Source organism: Nerophis ophidion, linkage group LG17, assembly GCF_033978795.1.
Source record: "Nerophis ophidion isolate RoL-2023_Sa linkage group LG17, RoL_Noph_v1.0, whole genome shotgun sequence".
Taxonomy (NCBI): domain Eukaryota; kingdom Metazoa; phylum Chordata; class Actinopteri; order Syngnathiformes; family Syngnathidae; genus Nerophis; species Nerophis ophidion.
In genome coordinates this window covers 40,925,649-40,939,960 of record NC_084627.1, presented here as the reverse complement: position 1 = coordinate 40,939,960, position 14,312 = coordinate 40,925,649, and the positions used below count along the sequence as shown (strand labels likewise).

General features: G+C 40.1%; 1 protein-coding gene across 2 annotated transcripts in view; it reads left to right on the top strand.

Moving 5' to 3' along the window:
* si:dkey-247m21.3 (5-hydroxytryptamine receptor 4) overlaps window positions 1–13,291 on the top strand; it is a 77,322-nt gene extending 64,031 nt beyond the window's left edge. For both annotated transcript variants that reach the window (XM_061876966.1, XM_061876967.1), the window contains one exon: window positions 11,605–13,291. In XM_061876966.1, coding sequence (XP_061732950.1) covers window positions 11,605–11,698 — 94 coding nt within the window. In that variant the 3' untranslated portion in view covers window positions 11,699–13,291. The remainder of the gene's footprint in view (window positions 1–11,604) is intronic.
* Window positions 13,292–14,312: the final 1,021 nt, after the last annotated feature.

Below are 14,312 nucleotides of genomic sequence, written 5' to 3'. Positions count from 1 at the left end.
CAGGAGCAGAATGCCTTTAGCGCCCCCTAGATCCTGAACTATGCAAGACGCACGTGTGTTATTGCAAGATATATTTGATCAACAGCTATACAGGTCACACTGAGGGTGGACGTAAAAAAAAAAACTTTAACACTGTTACAAATATGTGCCAGACTGTGAACCCACACCAAAAACAATGACAAACACATTTCGTAACACAACATAAGGGCGGCATGGTGTAGTGGGTATAGCGGCCGTGCCAGAAACCTGAGGGTTGCATGTTCGCTTCCCATCTATTAACACCCAAATCGCTGCCGTTGTGTCCTTGGGCAGGACACTTCACCCTTGCCCCCGGTGCCGCTCACACTGGTGAATGAATGATGAATGAATGATTGGTGGTCGGAGGGGGCCGTAGGCGCAAACTGGCAGCCACGCTTCCATCAGTCTACCCCAGCGCAGCTGTGGCTACAGATGTAGCTTACCACCACCAGGTGTGAATGAAGGATGGGTTCCCACTTTTAACAATAGAAAAGCGCGATATGAATCTAATCCATTAGTATTATTATTATTATTATTATTACAAACACAACAGAACAGTTACCCAGAATCCCATGCAGCCCTGACTCTTCCGGGCTACAATATACACACCCCGGCTACCACTAACCCTCCACCCCCCAACCTCCCTACTTGCGTCGGTTGAGGTGTTGTATATTGTAGCCAGGGAGAGGAGAGTCAGGGCTGCAAGGTGTTCTGGGTATTTGTTCACTTGTGTTTAAGTTGTGTTAGGGTGCGGGAATTCTCCCAAAAAGGGTTTGTCGTTCTTGTTTGGTGTGGGTTCAAAGTGTGGCGCATATTCGTAACAGTGTTAAAGTTGTTTTTACGGCCACCCTCAGTGTGACCCGTATGGCTGTTGAACAAGTACGCCTTGCAGCCACGTACGTTGTTCTGCACAAGTCTCATACAACATGATACAGAGTCGGCACATTGGTTGTGTGATGTAAAACCGTGCGCGATGACATGTAGTAGAACAGTAGTCCTCTTCTAGGGGGTGCGCGAACCTCTGGGGGTACTTGAAGGTATGCCAAGGGGCAAGTGAGATTTTTTATAAAATTGTTTTAGAAAATTGCAACAATTCATAAATCCTTTATAAATATATGATTGAATAATGCTTCAATGAAATATGAATGTAAGTTCATAAACTGTGAAAAAATAACACTTCCTGACTATTTTATACACCCCGCTAGCAGCAAACCCGGTAAGGTGCGGGTTTGGGGGCGTGCGGGGGTTTAAAATATAATCAGGGACTGCCACGGATACAAAGGATTCTGGGTATTTGTTGTGTTGCGTTTATGTTGTGTTACTGTGAGGATGTTCTCCCAAAATGTGTTTGTCAATCTTGTATTGTGTGGCTTCACGGCGTGCCGCATATTACTAAGAGTGTTAAAATTGTTTCTATCACAACCATTAGTGTACTCTGTGTCACCCAGTAAGCCTTTCAATCTTGTACGTGTGACTACGGAAGCCGCACACAACATGTTGCCGGACTAACAATCGGCTCGTACATGTTGTTGAAGGTGACAAAGGCAATGGCTTCACAGCACGTCCATATTCTTGTCATCAGGATGAAGGCTATTGGATAGTCGCGAGAACTTTAGCGGTACCAATTGTCTTCATTACTCTGCGAAACAGGTTTAAATAGCTCTGAGAGTGGTAAAGGCGGCCGACCTCTGATGTATTTCAGCGGGAGGGTACGGTTCTGATTAAATGTTGGTTCGGGTGGATGACGACTTAGGTGATGCGGTTGCGGATTATATAATTGCATATCACCCAGTTTCTGCATCCAATGGCCCCCAGGTTGAGTTTGAGACCCCTGATGTTCAGTATACTCAATACAGCGACCTTGATTTCAACTTCATTTGTACTGGCAAGTAACATTTATGGTGTTTACTATCAAGTACTTTTATTCACTACATGAAGCATATTTTATTGCGAAGCAGATTTTGTGGGGCATAAACCTTAGTGGCTAATAACATCATGTGAAAAACAATTATAATACATACTAAAAATTAAAAATGACAGATCTATTTAACAAAATTTGTATGCAAATGGGACTAAAAGTAGCTGCTGGCACTAGTTTGTTACTTTTAGACTTCACATTTTTCTCCCCCAATAGGAAATCACTGACTTTAGGAAACAAAAACAAAAGAAAAGCTGTATTTTATCGTGAGAACACAAACCTAATATCCATGCAAATATTTCAGTTCCCCACTTTTAATACGTCCTTTTCTTTTTCTCCTCCATTTGTGATGTCTGGGCAGCATCTTATCAACAGTGTGATAGTCCCAGCTTTATCAACAGTGTGATAGTCCCAGCTTTATCAACAGTGTGATAGTCCCAGCTTTATCAACAGTGTGATAGTCCCAGCTTTATCAACAGTGTGATAGTCCCAGATTTATCAACAGTGTGATAGTCCCAGATTCATCAACAGTGTGATAGTCCCAGCTGGGATTGTTGAATCAAGAAGGAAGCATGTTATACATCAGATAGATTTGACAATTCTTTGTTGGAATTGATGTTGTGACTTATTTCTGAGTAATAAAGATGACAAGTTCCCTAAGAGTCCTCCTGAACACAAACATGATGCAGGATGTGCTTGTTGGACACTAAATCCTCAGTAAAGTTGTTTACTGCTCAACATCAAGGAGACAGAGCTTCTTGTTTGGACAGTAAACATTGTCCTTGGAGAGAAAACACAAGTTGAAGAACATTTCAGTTCACAGAGGCTTTGGGGAGCTGCTTGGTGGATTTAGGCTTAGTGATATGGACTGTGCATGAAATTAGTCTTCCAGTGTCAGGCTCATTTAGCAGCTGCATGGACCACATTGAATACAAGGATGTTTATTATCATTCTGTGGTGGCCCGTGCTTTTCTCACCTAGGCCTTCAGGATGCGCTACTTAGTCTTAACTAGGCCTTCAGGATGTCCTACTTAGTCTCACCGAGGCATTCATGCATGTCCTACTTAGTCTCAACTAGGCCTTCAGGATGTCCTACTTAGTCTCACCGAGGCATTCATGCATGTCCTACTTAGTCTCAACTAGGCCTTCAAGGATGTCCTACTTTGTCTCACCTAGGTCTTCAGGATGTCCTACTTAGTCTCACCTAGGCCTTCACTGATTTCCTACTTAGTCTCACCTAGGCCTTCAGGGATGTCCCACTTAGTCTCACTTAGGTTTTCATGGATATCCTACTTAGTCTCACCTAGGCCTTCAGGGATGTCCTACTTAGTCTCAACTAGGACTTCAAGGATGTTCTACTTTGTCTCACATAGGTCTTCAGGATGTCCTACTTAGTCTCACCTAGGCCTTCAGGGATGTCCCACTTAGTCTCACCTAGGCCTTCAGGATGTCCTACTTAGTCTCACCTAGGCCTTCATGGATGTCCTACTTAGTCTCACCTAGGCCTTCAGGGATGTCCTACTTAGTCTCAACTAGGCCTTCAAGGATCTCCTCCATAGTCTCACCTAGGCCTTCATGGATGTACTACTTAGTCTCAACTAGGCCTTCAAGGATGTACTACTTAGTCTCAACTAGGCCTTCAAGGATGTCCTACTTAGTCTCAACTAGGCCTTCAAGGATGTCCTACTTTGTCTCACCTAGGTCTTCAGGATGTCCTACTTAGTCTCACCTAGGCCTTCATGGATATCCTACTTAGTCTCACCTAGGCCTTCAGGGATGTCCCACTTAGTCTCACTTAGGTTTTCATGGATATCCTACTTAGTCTCACCTAGGCCTTCATGGATGTCCTACTTAGTCTCAACTAGGACTTCAAGGATGTTCTACTTTGTCTCACATAGGTCTTCAGGATGTCCTACTTAGTCTCACCTAGGCCTTCAGGGATGTCCCACTTAGTCTCACCTAGGCCTTCAGGATGTCCTACTTAGTCTCACCTAGGCCTTCATGGATGTCCTACTTAGTCTCACCTAGGCCTTCAGGGATGTCCTACTTAGTCTCAACTAGGCCTTCAAGGATCTCCTCCATAGTCTCACCTAGGCCTTCATGGATGTACTACTTAGTCTCAACTAGGCCTTCAAGGATGTACTACTTAGTCTCAACTAGGCCTTCAAGGATGTCCTACTTAGTCTCAGCTAGGCCTTCAAGGATGTCCTACTTAGTCGCACCTAGGCATTCATGCATGTCCTACTTAGTCTCAACTAGGCCTTCAGGATGTCCTACTTAGTCTCACCAAGGCCTTTTAAGGATGTCATACTTTGTCTCAACTAGGCCTTCAAGAATGTCCTACTTAGTCTCACCTACACCTTCAAGGATGTCCTACTTAGTCTCAACTAGGCCTTCAAGTATGTCCTACTTAGTCTCAACTAGGCCTTCAAGTATGTCCTACTTAGTCTCACTTAGGCCTTCAGGGTGTCCTACTTAGGCTCTCCTTGGCCTTCATGGATGTCCTACTTAGTCTCACCTAGGCCTTCAGGGATGTCCTACTTAGTCTCACCTAGGCCTTCAGGGATGTCCTACTTAGTCTCACCTAGGCCTTCAGGATGTCCTACTTAGTTTCAACTAGGCCTTCAGGATGTCCTAGTTAGTCTCAACTAGGCCTTCATGGATCTCCTCCATAGTCTCACCTAGGCCTTCATGGATGTACTACTTAGGCTCACCTAGGCCTTCAGGGATGTCCTACTTAGTCTCACCAAGGCCTTCAGGATGTCCTACTTAGTCTCACCTAGGCCTTCAGGATGTCCTACTTAGTTTCAACTAGGCCTTCAGGATGTCCTACTTAGTGTCAACTAGGCCTTCAAGGATGCCCTGCTTAATCTCATCTAGGCCTTTAGGGATGTCTTACTTTGTCTCACCTAGGTCTTCAGGGATGTCCTCCTTAGTCTCACGTAGGACTTCAAGGATGTCCTACTTAGTCTCTCCTAGGCCTTCAGGGATGTCCTACTTAGTCTCAACTAGGCCTTCAAGGATCTCCTCCATAGTCTCACCTAGGCCTTCATGGATGTACTACTTAGTCTCAACAAGGCCTTCAAGGATGTACTACTTAGTCTCAACTAAGCCTTCAAGGATGTCCTACTTAGTCTCAACTAGGCCTTCAAGGATGTCCTACTTAGTCTCACCTAGGACTTCAGGAGGTCCTACTTAGTCTCAACTAGGCCATCAGAATGTCATACTTAGTCTCACCTAGGCCTTCAAAGATGTCCTACTTAGTCTCACCTAGGCCTTAACAGATGTCCTACTTAGTCTCACCTAGGCCTTCAGGGATGTCCTACTTAGTCTCACCTTGGCCTTCAGAATGTCTTACTTAGTCCCACTTCACCTATCAAAATACCCTAATTTACTTCATGAGTATTTAGGTCTACTATACTACTGTATTTATGGTTGTAATTATGGTGGTACTTAATGAATACTTAGGTCTGCTACACTACTCTACCTAACATAATAGTGTGAGTGTCCAGTCCATTGTGGATCTAACATAATAGTGGGAGTACAGTCCATAGTGGATTTAACATAATAACGAGAGTCCAGTCCATAGTGGATCTAACATAATAGTGAGAGTCCAGTCCATAGTGGATCTAATATAATAGTGAGAGTCCAGTCCATAGTGGATCTAACATAATATTGTGAGAGTCCAGTCCATAGTGTATCTAACATAATAGTGTGAGAGTCCAGACCATAGTGTATCTAACATAATAGTGAGAGTCCAGTCCATAGTGGATCTAACATAATAGTGAGAGTCTAGTCCATAGTAGATCTAACATAATAGTGAGAGTCCCGTCCTTAGTGGATCTAATATAATAGTGAAAGTCCAGTCCATAGTGGATCTAAAATAATAGTGAGAGTCCAGTCCACAGTGGATCTAACATAATAGTGAGAGTCCAGTCCATAGTGGACCTAACATAATAGTGGGAGTCCAGTCCATTGTGGATCTAATATAATAGTGTGAGAGTCCAGTCCATAGTGGATCCAACATAATAGTGTGAGAGTCCAGTCGATAGTGGATCTTATATAATAGTGAGAGTCCAGTCCAGAGTCCAGTCCGTAGTGGATCTAACATAATAGTGTGAGAGCCCAGTCCATAGTGGATCTACCATAATAGTAGAGTCCAGTCCATAGTGGATCTAACATAATAGTGAGAGTCCAGTCTATAGTGGATCTAACATAATAGTGAGAGTCCAGTCCATAGTGGATCTAACATAATAGTGAGAGTCCAGTCCATAGTGGATCTAATATAATAGTGAGAGTCCAGTCCATAGTGGATCTAACATAATAGTGAGAGTCCAGTCCATAGTGGATCTAACATAATAGTGTGAGAGTCCAGTCCATAGTAGATCTAACATAATAGTGAGTGTCCAGTACAGAGTCCAGTCCATAGTGGATCTAACATAATAGTGAGTGTCCAGTCCAGAGTCCAGTCCATAGTGGATCTAACATGATAGTGAGAGTCCAGTCCATAGTGGATCCAACATAATAGTGTGAGTCCAGTCCATAGTGGATCTAACATAATATTGTGAGAGTCCAGTCCATAGTGGATCTAACATGATAGTGTGAGAGTCCAGACCATAGTGGATCTAACATAATAGTGAGAGTCCAGTCCATAGTGGATCTAACATAATAGTGTGAGAGTCCAGTCCAGAGTCCAGTCCATAGTGGATCTAACATAATAGTGAGAGTCCAGTCCATAGTGGATCTAACATAATAGTGAGAGTCCAGTCCATAGTGGATCTAATATAATAGTGAGAGTCCAGTCCATAGTGGATCTAACATTATAGTGAGAGTCCAGTCCATAGTGGATCTAACATAATAGTGTGAGAGTCCAGTCCATAGTAGATCTAACATAATAGTGAGTGTCCAGTACAGAGTCCAGTCCATAGTGGATCTAACATAATAGTGTGAGAGTCCAGTCCATAGTAGATCCAACATAATAGTGAGTGTCCAGTCCAGAGTCCAGTCCATAGTGGATCTAACATGATAGTGAGAGTCCAGTCCATAGTGGATCCAACATAATAGTGTGAGTCCAGTCCATAGTGGATCTAACATAATATTGTGAGAGTCCAGTCCATAGTGGATCTAACATGATAGTGTGAGAGTCCAGACCATAGTGGATCTAACATAATAGTGAGAGTCCAGTCCATAGTGGATCTAACATAATAGTGTGAGAGTCCAGTCCATAGTAGATCTAACATAATAGTGAGAGTCCAGTCCAGAGTCCAGTCCATAGTGGATCTAACATAATAGTGAGAGTCCAGTCCATAGTGGATCTAACATAATAGTAGAGTTCAGTCCATAGTGGATCTAACATGATAGTGAGAGTCCAGTCCATAGTGGACCTAACATAATAGTGTGAGTCCAGTCCATAGTGGATCTAACATAATAGTGTGAGAGCCCAGTCCATAGTGGATCTAACATAATAGTGTAAGAGTCCAGTCCATAGTGGATCTAACATAATAGTGAGAGTCCAGTCCAGAGTCCAGTCCATAGTGGATCAAACATAATAGTGTGAGAGTTCAGTCCATAGTGGATTTAACATAATAGCGAGAGTCCAGTCCATAGTGGGGCCAGCAGGAGACCATCCCGAGCGGAGACGGGTCAGCAGCGCAGAGATGTCTTCAACCGATGCACAGGCAAGCGGTCCACCCGGGGTCCAGACTCTGGACAGCCAGCGGAACTTTGCCCCCTCCCTTCCATTCCACAAGGGAGAGGGTGGCAGTGCAGAAAATAAAATAAACGGCAGATCAACTGGTCTAAAAAAAGGGGGTCTATTTAAAGGCTAGAGTATACAAATGAGTTTTAAGATGGGACTTAAATGCTTCTACTGAGGTAGCATCTCTTACTATTACTGCTAGAACATTCCAGAGTACTGGAGCCCGAACGGAAAACGCTCTATTGCCCGCAGACTTTTTTGGGGCTTTAGGAATCACTAATAAGCCGGAGTCTTTTGAACGCAGATTTCTTGCCGGGACATATGGTACAATACAATCTGTAAGATGGACCCTTTAGTGTTTTGTACGTAAGTAGTAAAACCTTAAAGTCACATCTTAAGTGCACAGGAAGCCAGTGCAGGTGAGCCAGTAAAGGTATATATATATATATATATATACATACATATATATATGTATATATATATAGGTGTATATGTATATAAAGGTATAAACAGTATAGGCGTATTATGATCAAACTTTCTTGTTCTTGTCAAAAGTCTAGCAGCCACATTTTGTACCAACTGTAATCTTTTAATGCTAGACATGGGGAGACTCGAAAATAATACGTTACAGTAATGGAGACGAGACGTAACGAACGCATGAATAATGTTTTATCTCAGCGTCGTTAGTGGACAAAATGGAGCAAATTTTAGCGATATTACGGAGATGAAAGAAGGCCGTTTTACTAACATTCTTAATGTGTGACTCAAAGGAGAGAGTTTGGTGGAAGATAATACCCAGATTCTTTACCGAGTCACCTTGTTTAATTGTTTGTGCCAGGTTTGCCCCTGACAGTTTGGTTGTGTTTTAGTTATTCCTCTGTGTGTGTGTAGTATTTCCTGTATTTAGTTCCTGTCAGCACTCTTATTTTGGTTCAGTCTCTTGTTTGTCTCCCTGAGTGCTGTGTCCCTCAAGGTGCAGCTGATTGGCACCTGGCCACACCTGGTGTCAATCAGCCCAGTCCTATTTTTTTTTTTTTTGTCCTATCCAGCTTCTCAGGCAAATCATATAGTTGATGTAGATGCCCATATCGGCTGTTCAGATTTACTTTACAAAAGAGAAGTGTAAAGTACTTCTCTTGTTGTCTTATTTGAATGTGACTTTATTAAATGTATTCATATTATCATTTGGTGCAGCCGGGCCGGAGCAGGAGGGGATAGAAAGAGAAAAAAAGGAAGACAGAGGGGGAAATTGTGGGGATAAGAGGGGGATTAGACAGAGAGACAAAAACAACAACAGCAAATACAACAATAACAACAACAACAATAGAACAACACCAGCACATACATAATATGTACAAATATGATCGTAAAAGTGATAGCAAATAAGCAGTTAGTGAAATAAATAATATAGTAATGACAATGAGCATTTTTACACTAAAACTGGAGCAATACAAATACCAATAGAAAAAACGCTATTGATCATGAACAAAACACTCTATTATCAACAATAAAGTTGTTCAAATGCAACAATACGTATACATAATGATAGCTAGAAAGATAATAAAAAAATAAATAAATAAATGAAAAAAAAAAAAAGAAGGAATACCGAAAGATGAAAGGGAAGAGAGAGAGAGGCAACCTTTATTAATCTTGTAGATTGTTATAGTAACAATGGTTTAAGCTCTGTCAATATGCCTTGTGTTACCCACTCCTATTTAAACCTGTTTTCTCCTCCAGTCAGGGCTGGATTATTGTCGTGTCGTGTCAATGTCATTTCTACTTGTCGTTCCTACTGGTCGTGTCATTGCAGCGTAGCGGTAAGCTATATTCGGTAGCTGTTTGTAGCTTACCGTCTTTTGTTCCCTGCTTCCAGTTCGTTTGTTCATTGCCAAGTTTGTTATCCGCCTCGTGCACGCTTTTTGATAGTACCCTTTTGTTTGTTCTTGTTCTAGTATTTTAAATTAAATCATGTTTACCTGCAAAATGCCTGCCGCCTTTGGGGTTCGTCACCAACTAACTCTGACAGTTTGGGTGTCCAATGTTAAGGTGGTATCATCAAATTGATGTCGGTGTCTAGCAGGACCGATAATCAGCATTTCTGTTTTCTTAGCATTGAGTTGCAAAAAGTTGGTGGACATCCATTGTTTGATTTCATGAAGACACGCCTCCAGCTGACTACAATCCGGCGTGTTGGTCAGCTTTAGGGGCATGTAGAGTTGGGTGTCATCGGCATAACAGTGAAAGCTAACAGGTATGATGTCATCAGCATAACAGTGAAAGCTAACAGGTATGATGTCATCAGCATAACAGCATCTACTACATTATGGTGGTACTTAATGAATACTTAGGTCTACTACATTATGGTGGTACTTAATGAATACTTAGGTCCTCTACATTATGGTAGTACTTAATGAATACTTAGGTCTACTACATTATGGTGGTACGTAATGAATACTTAGGTCCACTACATTATGGTGGTACTTAATAAATACTTAGGTCTACTACATTATGGTGGTACTTAATAAATACTTAGGTCTACTACATTATGGTAGGACTTAATGAGTATTTAGGTGTACTACATTATAGTGGTACTTAAGGAATACTGAGGTGTACTACATTATGGTGGTACTTAATGAATACTTAGGTCTACTACATTATGGTGGTACTTAATGAATACTTAGGTCTACTACATTATGGTGGTACTTAATGAATACTTATGTCTACTACATTATACCTAATAAATACTTAGGTCTACTACATTATGGTAGTACTTAATAAATACTTAGGTCTACTACATTATGGTGGTACTTAATAAATACTTAGGTCTACTACCTTATGGTGGTACTTAATGAATACTTGGGTTTTCTACATTATGGTAGTACTTAATAAATACTTAGGTCTACTACATTATGGTGGTACTTAATGAATACTTATGTCTACTACATTATACCTAATAAATACTTAGGTCTACTACATTATGGTAGTACTTAATAAATACTTAGGTCTACTACATTATGGTGGTACTTAATAAATACTTAGGTCTACTACCTTATGGTGGTACTTAATGAATACTTGGGTTTTCTACATTATGGTAGTACTTAATAAATACTTAGGTCTACTACATTATGGTGGTACTTAATAAATACTTAGGTCTACTACATTATGGTAGGACTTAATGAATACTTAGGTCTACTACCTTATGGTGGTGCTTAATGAATACTTAAGTTTAGTACAGTATGGTGGTACTTAATGAATACTTAGGTCTACTACATTATGGTGGTACTTAATGAATACTTAGGTCCACTACATTATGGTGGTACTTAATGAATACTTAAGTCCACTACATTATGGTGTTACTTAATGAATACTTAGGTCTACTACATTATGGTGGTACTAAATGAATACTTAGGTCCACTACATTATGGCGGTACTTAATGAATACTTAGTTCTACTACATTATGGTGGTACTTAATGAATACTTAGGTCTACTACATTATGGTGGTACTTAATGAATACTTAGGTCTACTACATTATGGTGGTACTTAATAAATACTTAGGTCTATTACATTATGGTGGTCCTTAATTAATACTTAGGTTTAGTACATTATGGTGGTACTTAATGAATACTTAGGTCTACTACATTATGGTGGTACTTGATGAATACTTAGGTCTACTACATTATGGTAGTACTTAATGAATACTTAGGTCTACTACATTATGGTGGTACTTAATGAATACTTAGATCTATTACATTATGGTGGTACTTAATTAATACTTAGGTTTAGTACATTATGGTGGTTCTTAATGAATACTTAGGTCTACGACATTATTAGGTTAGAGAAGCAGTGAGCATGTGGACAAGAAAAGAGTCAAGGGTTTATTCATGTTTTTGTGTTTCCACCATTAGTTGTTACACATTCTCCTTCTACCACTGGAATCCATGTTTTTGCAGCCTTTGTTGTTCTTACAGATTGTCCTTCTTACCAAACCGGAGCTACTGCGACAATGGAAGAAGGATACTGGCCAACGAGCAGGAGTCCCAGGACTCTCTGGGAGCTCTCTGAGAAAGGACTTCTCCTGCAGGAGGTCATCAACTGCTCCAAGTCTGTTTCTATTCCATGTTTTACATGATATGATATATTGATCATCACTGCTGATCATTCCAAGGTCTCAAGTCTGGAGGATAGGACTCAACAGGTGCTGATGTTTAACAAAAAGAGGGTCCAATTTAGCACAATTGATGCATCAGAAGTCATAGTAGTGTAAAATACATATATTGTGAAATAGTTTTGCACTTCAATAAAATGACAAGATCATACTACATAAGTAGACATTTTTACAGAAAAACATCCAAAATAGTTTGGATTCAAAATCTCGGAACATTTTTATCAGTTGAGATAATGCAGGGATCAATGAGGACAGCTTTGTTGTGGACTGTGCTAAAATGACATTTTGCCAGTCCTGAATGTCACATTTCAATTCAGTATTTTCTGACCTCATTATTGTGTTTGAAAGTATTTTTTCTCCTGCAATAGAAGCCAGAATTGAATCTTGCGTAGTTAGTAACATGTAACTATTGTTTCCAGGGACTTTCAACGAAAGAAAAATGAGCAACTTTGTCTGACATGTTTGATCCTCTACATCAGTGTTTTTCAACCACTGTGCCGCGGCACACTAGTGTGCCGTGAGATACAGTCTGGTGTGCCGTGGGAGATTATCTAATTTCACCTAATTGGGTTAAAAATATTTTTTTGCAAACCAGTAATTATAATCCGCAAATGTGCTGTTGTTGAGTGTCGGTGCTGTCTAGAGTCCGGTAGATTAACCATGTAATACTCTTCAATATCAATAGGTGGCAGCAGGTAGCTAATTGCTTGTGGTGATCACAATATGCGGGAGGCAGCGTGTAGGTAAAAAGGTATCTAACACTTAAACCAAAAATAAACAAAAGGCGAGTGCCGCTAAGTGCTGCTAAGAAAAGGCATTGAAGCTTAGGGGAACTAAACTAAAACTGAACTGGCTGCAAAGTAAACAAAACAGAATGCTGGATGACAGCAAAGACTTACAGCGTGTGGAGCAGACGGCGTCCACAAAGTACATCCATATATGACATGACAATCAACAAACTCCCCACAAAGACGGATAGCATCCTCACAATTTATATAGTCTTGATTGCAAAAACAAAGCAGGTGCGGGGAATAGCTTTCAAGGCAGACATGGAACTTACGAGAAAATACCAACAACACAGGAAAATCCACCAAAATAGGAGCGCAAGACAAGAACCAAAACACCACACACAGGAAAACACCCAAAAATTCTAAATAATTTACAGAGAACGACTTTTTATTCTCAATTTCAGGTGCTGGGTTAAATTTTTGTATGTTTTCTGCTGGTGGTGTGCCTCGGGATTTTTTCAATAAAAAAAATGTGCCCTGGCTCAGCGAAGGTTGAAAAACATTGCTCTACATCAGCATTAAATGCTGAATTACTATTGTCATTATTATTATTATTATTATTATTATTATTATTATTATTTGTGTTCACAGCAGCAGGAAGCAAGAATTAATAACACGCATCTTTTCAAAAAATGGATCACAAGGCAGTCACTTCCTGTTAGGCCGTACTTGCCAACCTTGAAACCTCCGATTTTGGGAAGTGGGGGGCGTGGTTGGGGGTGGGACGGGGGCGTGGTTGGGGGCGTGGCGTGGTTGGGGCGTGGTTAAGAGGTGAGGAGTATATTTACAGCTAGATTCATAGATTCATATGTATATGTATATATATATATATATATATATATATATATATATATATATATATATATATATATATATATATATATAAGAAATACTTGATTTTTAGTGAATTCTAGCTATATATATATATATATATTTATATATATATATATTTATTTATTTCATTTTATATTTATATACTTATATATAAATAAATATATATATATATATATATGTAGGTGTGGGAAAAAATCACAAGGCTACTTCATCTCTACAGATCTGTTTCATGAGGGGTTCCCTCAATCATCAGGAGATTCATGAGGGAACCCCTCATGAAACAGATCTGTAGAGATGAAGTAGCCTTGTGATTTTTTCCCCACACCTACATATTGCGCTCTACCACGGTATCGAGCACTATTCTCTGGATAATCCAATCAAGACATATATATATATATATATATATATATATATATATGAATAAAAGAAATACTTGAATTTCAGTGTTCATTTATTTACACATTTACACACACATAACACTCATTACTCATTGTTGAGTTGAGGGTTGAATATTCCATCCTTGTTTTTCTAACCATATGCATGTACGGGAGAAAATTTGTCCCGGGAGGTTTTCGGGAGAGGCGCTGAATTTCGTGAGTCTCCCAGAAAATCCGGGAAGGTTGGCAAGTATATGGCCACAACATTAGGTACACTTGTATATTCTAATCACATCCAAAAAGTCGATCTATAGTTTATTTTTGGAGTTGTTGTTCTGCAATCTACTTCATGAGCTTCCAGCTATCTTTCTAAAGACATACTTTTAACACCTATTATACGAACTTCAAGAACAGTGAAGTTGTCACCTTGTGTAAATGCTGAATAAAAAGAGAACATAATGATTTGCAAATCCTTTTCAACTTGTATTCAATTGAATAGACTGCAAAGACAA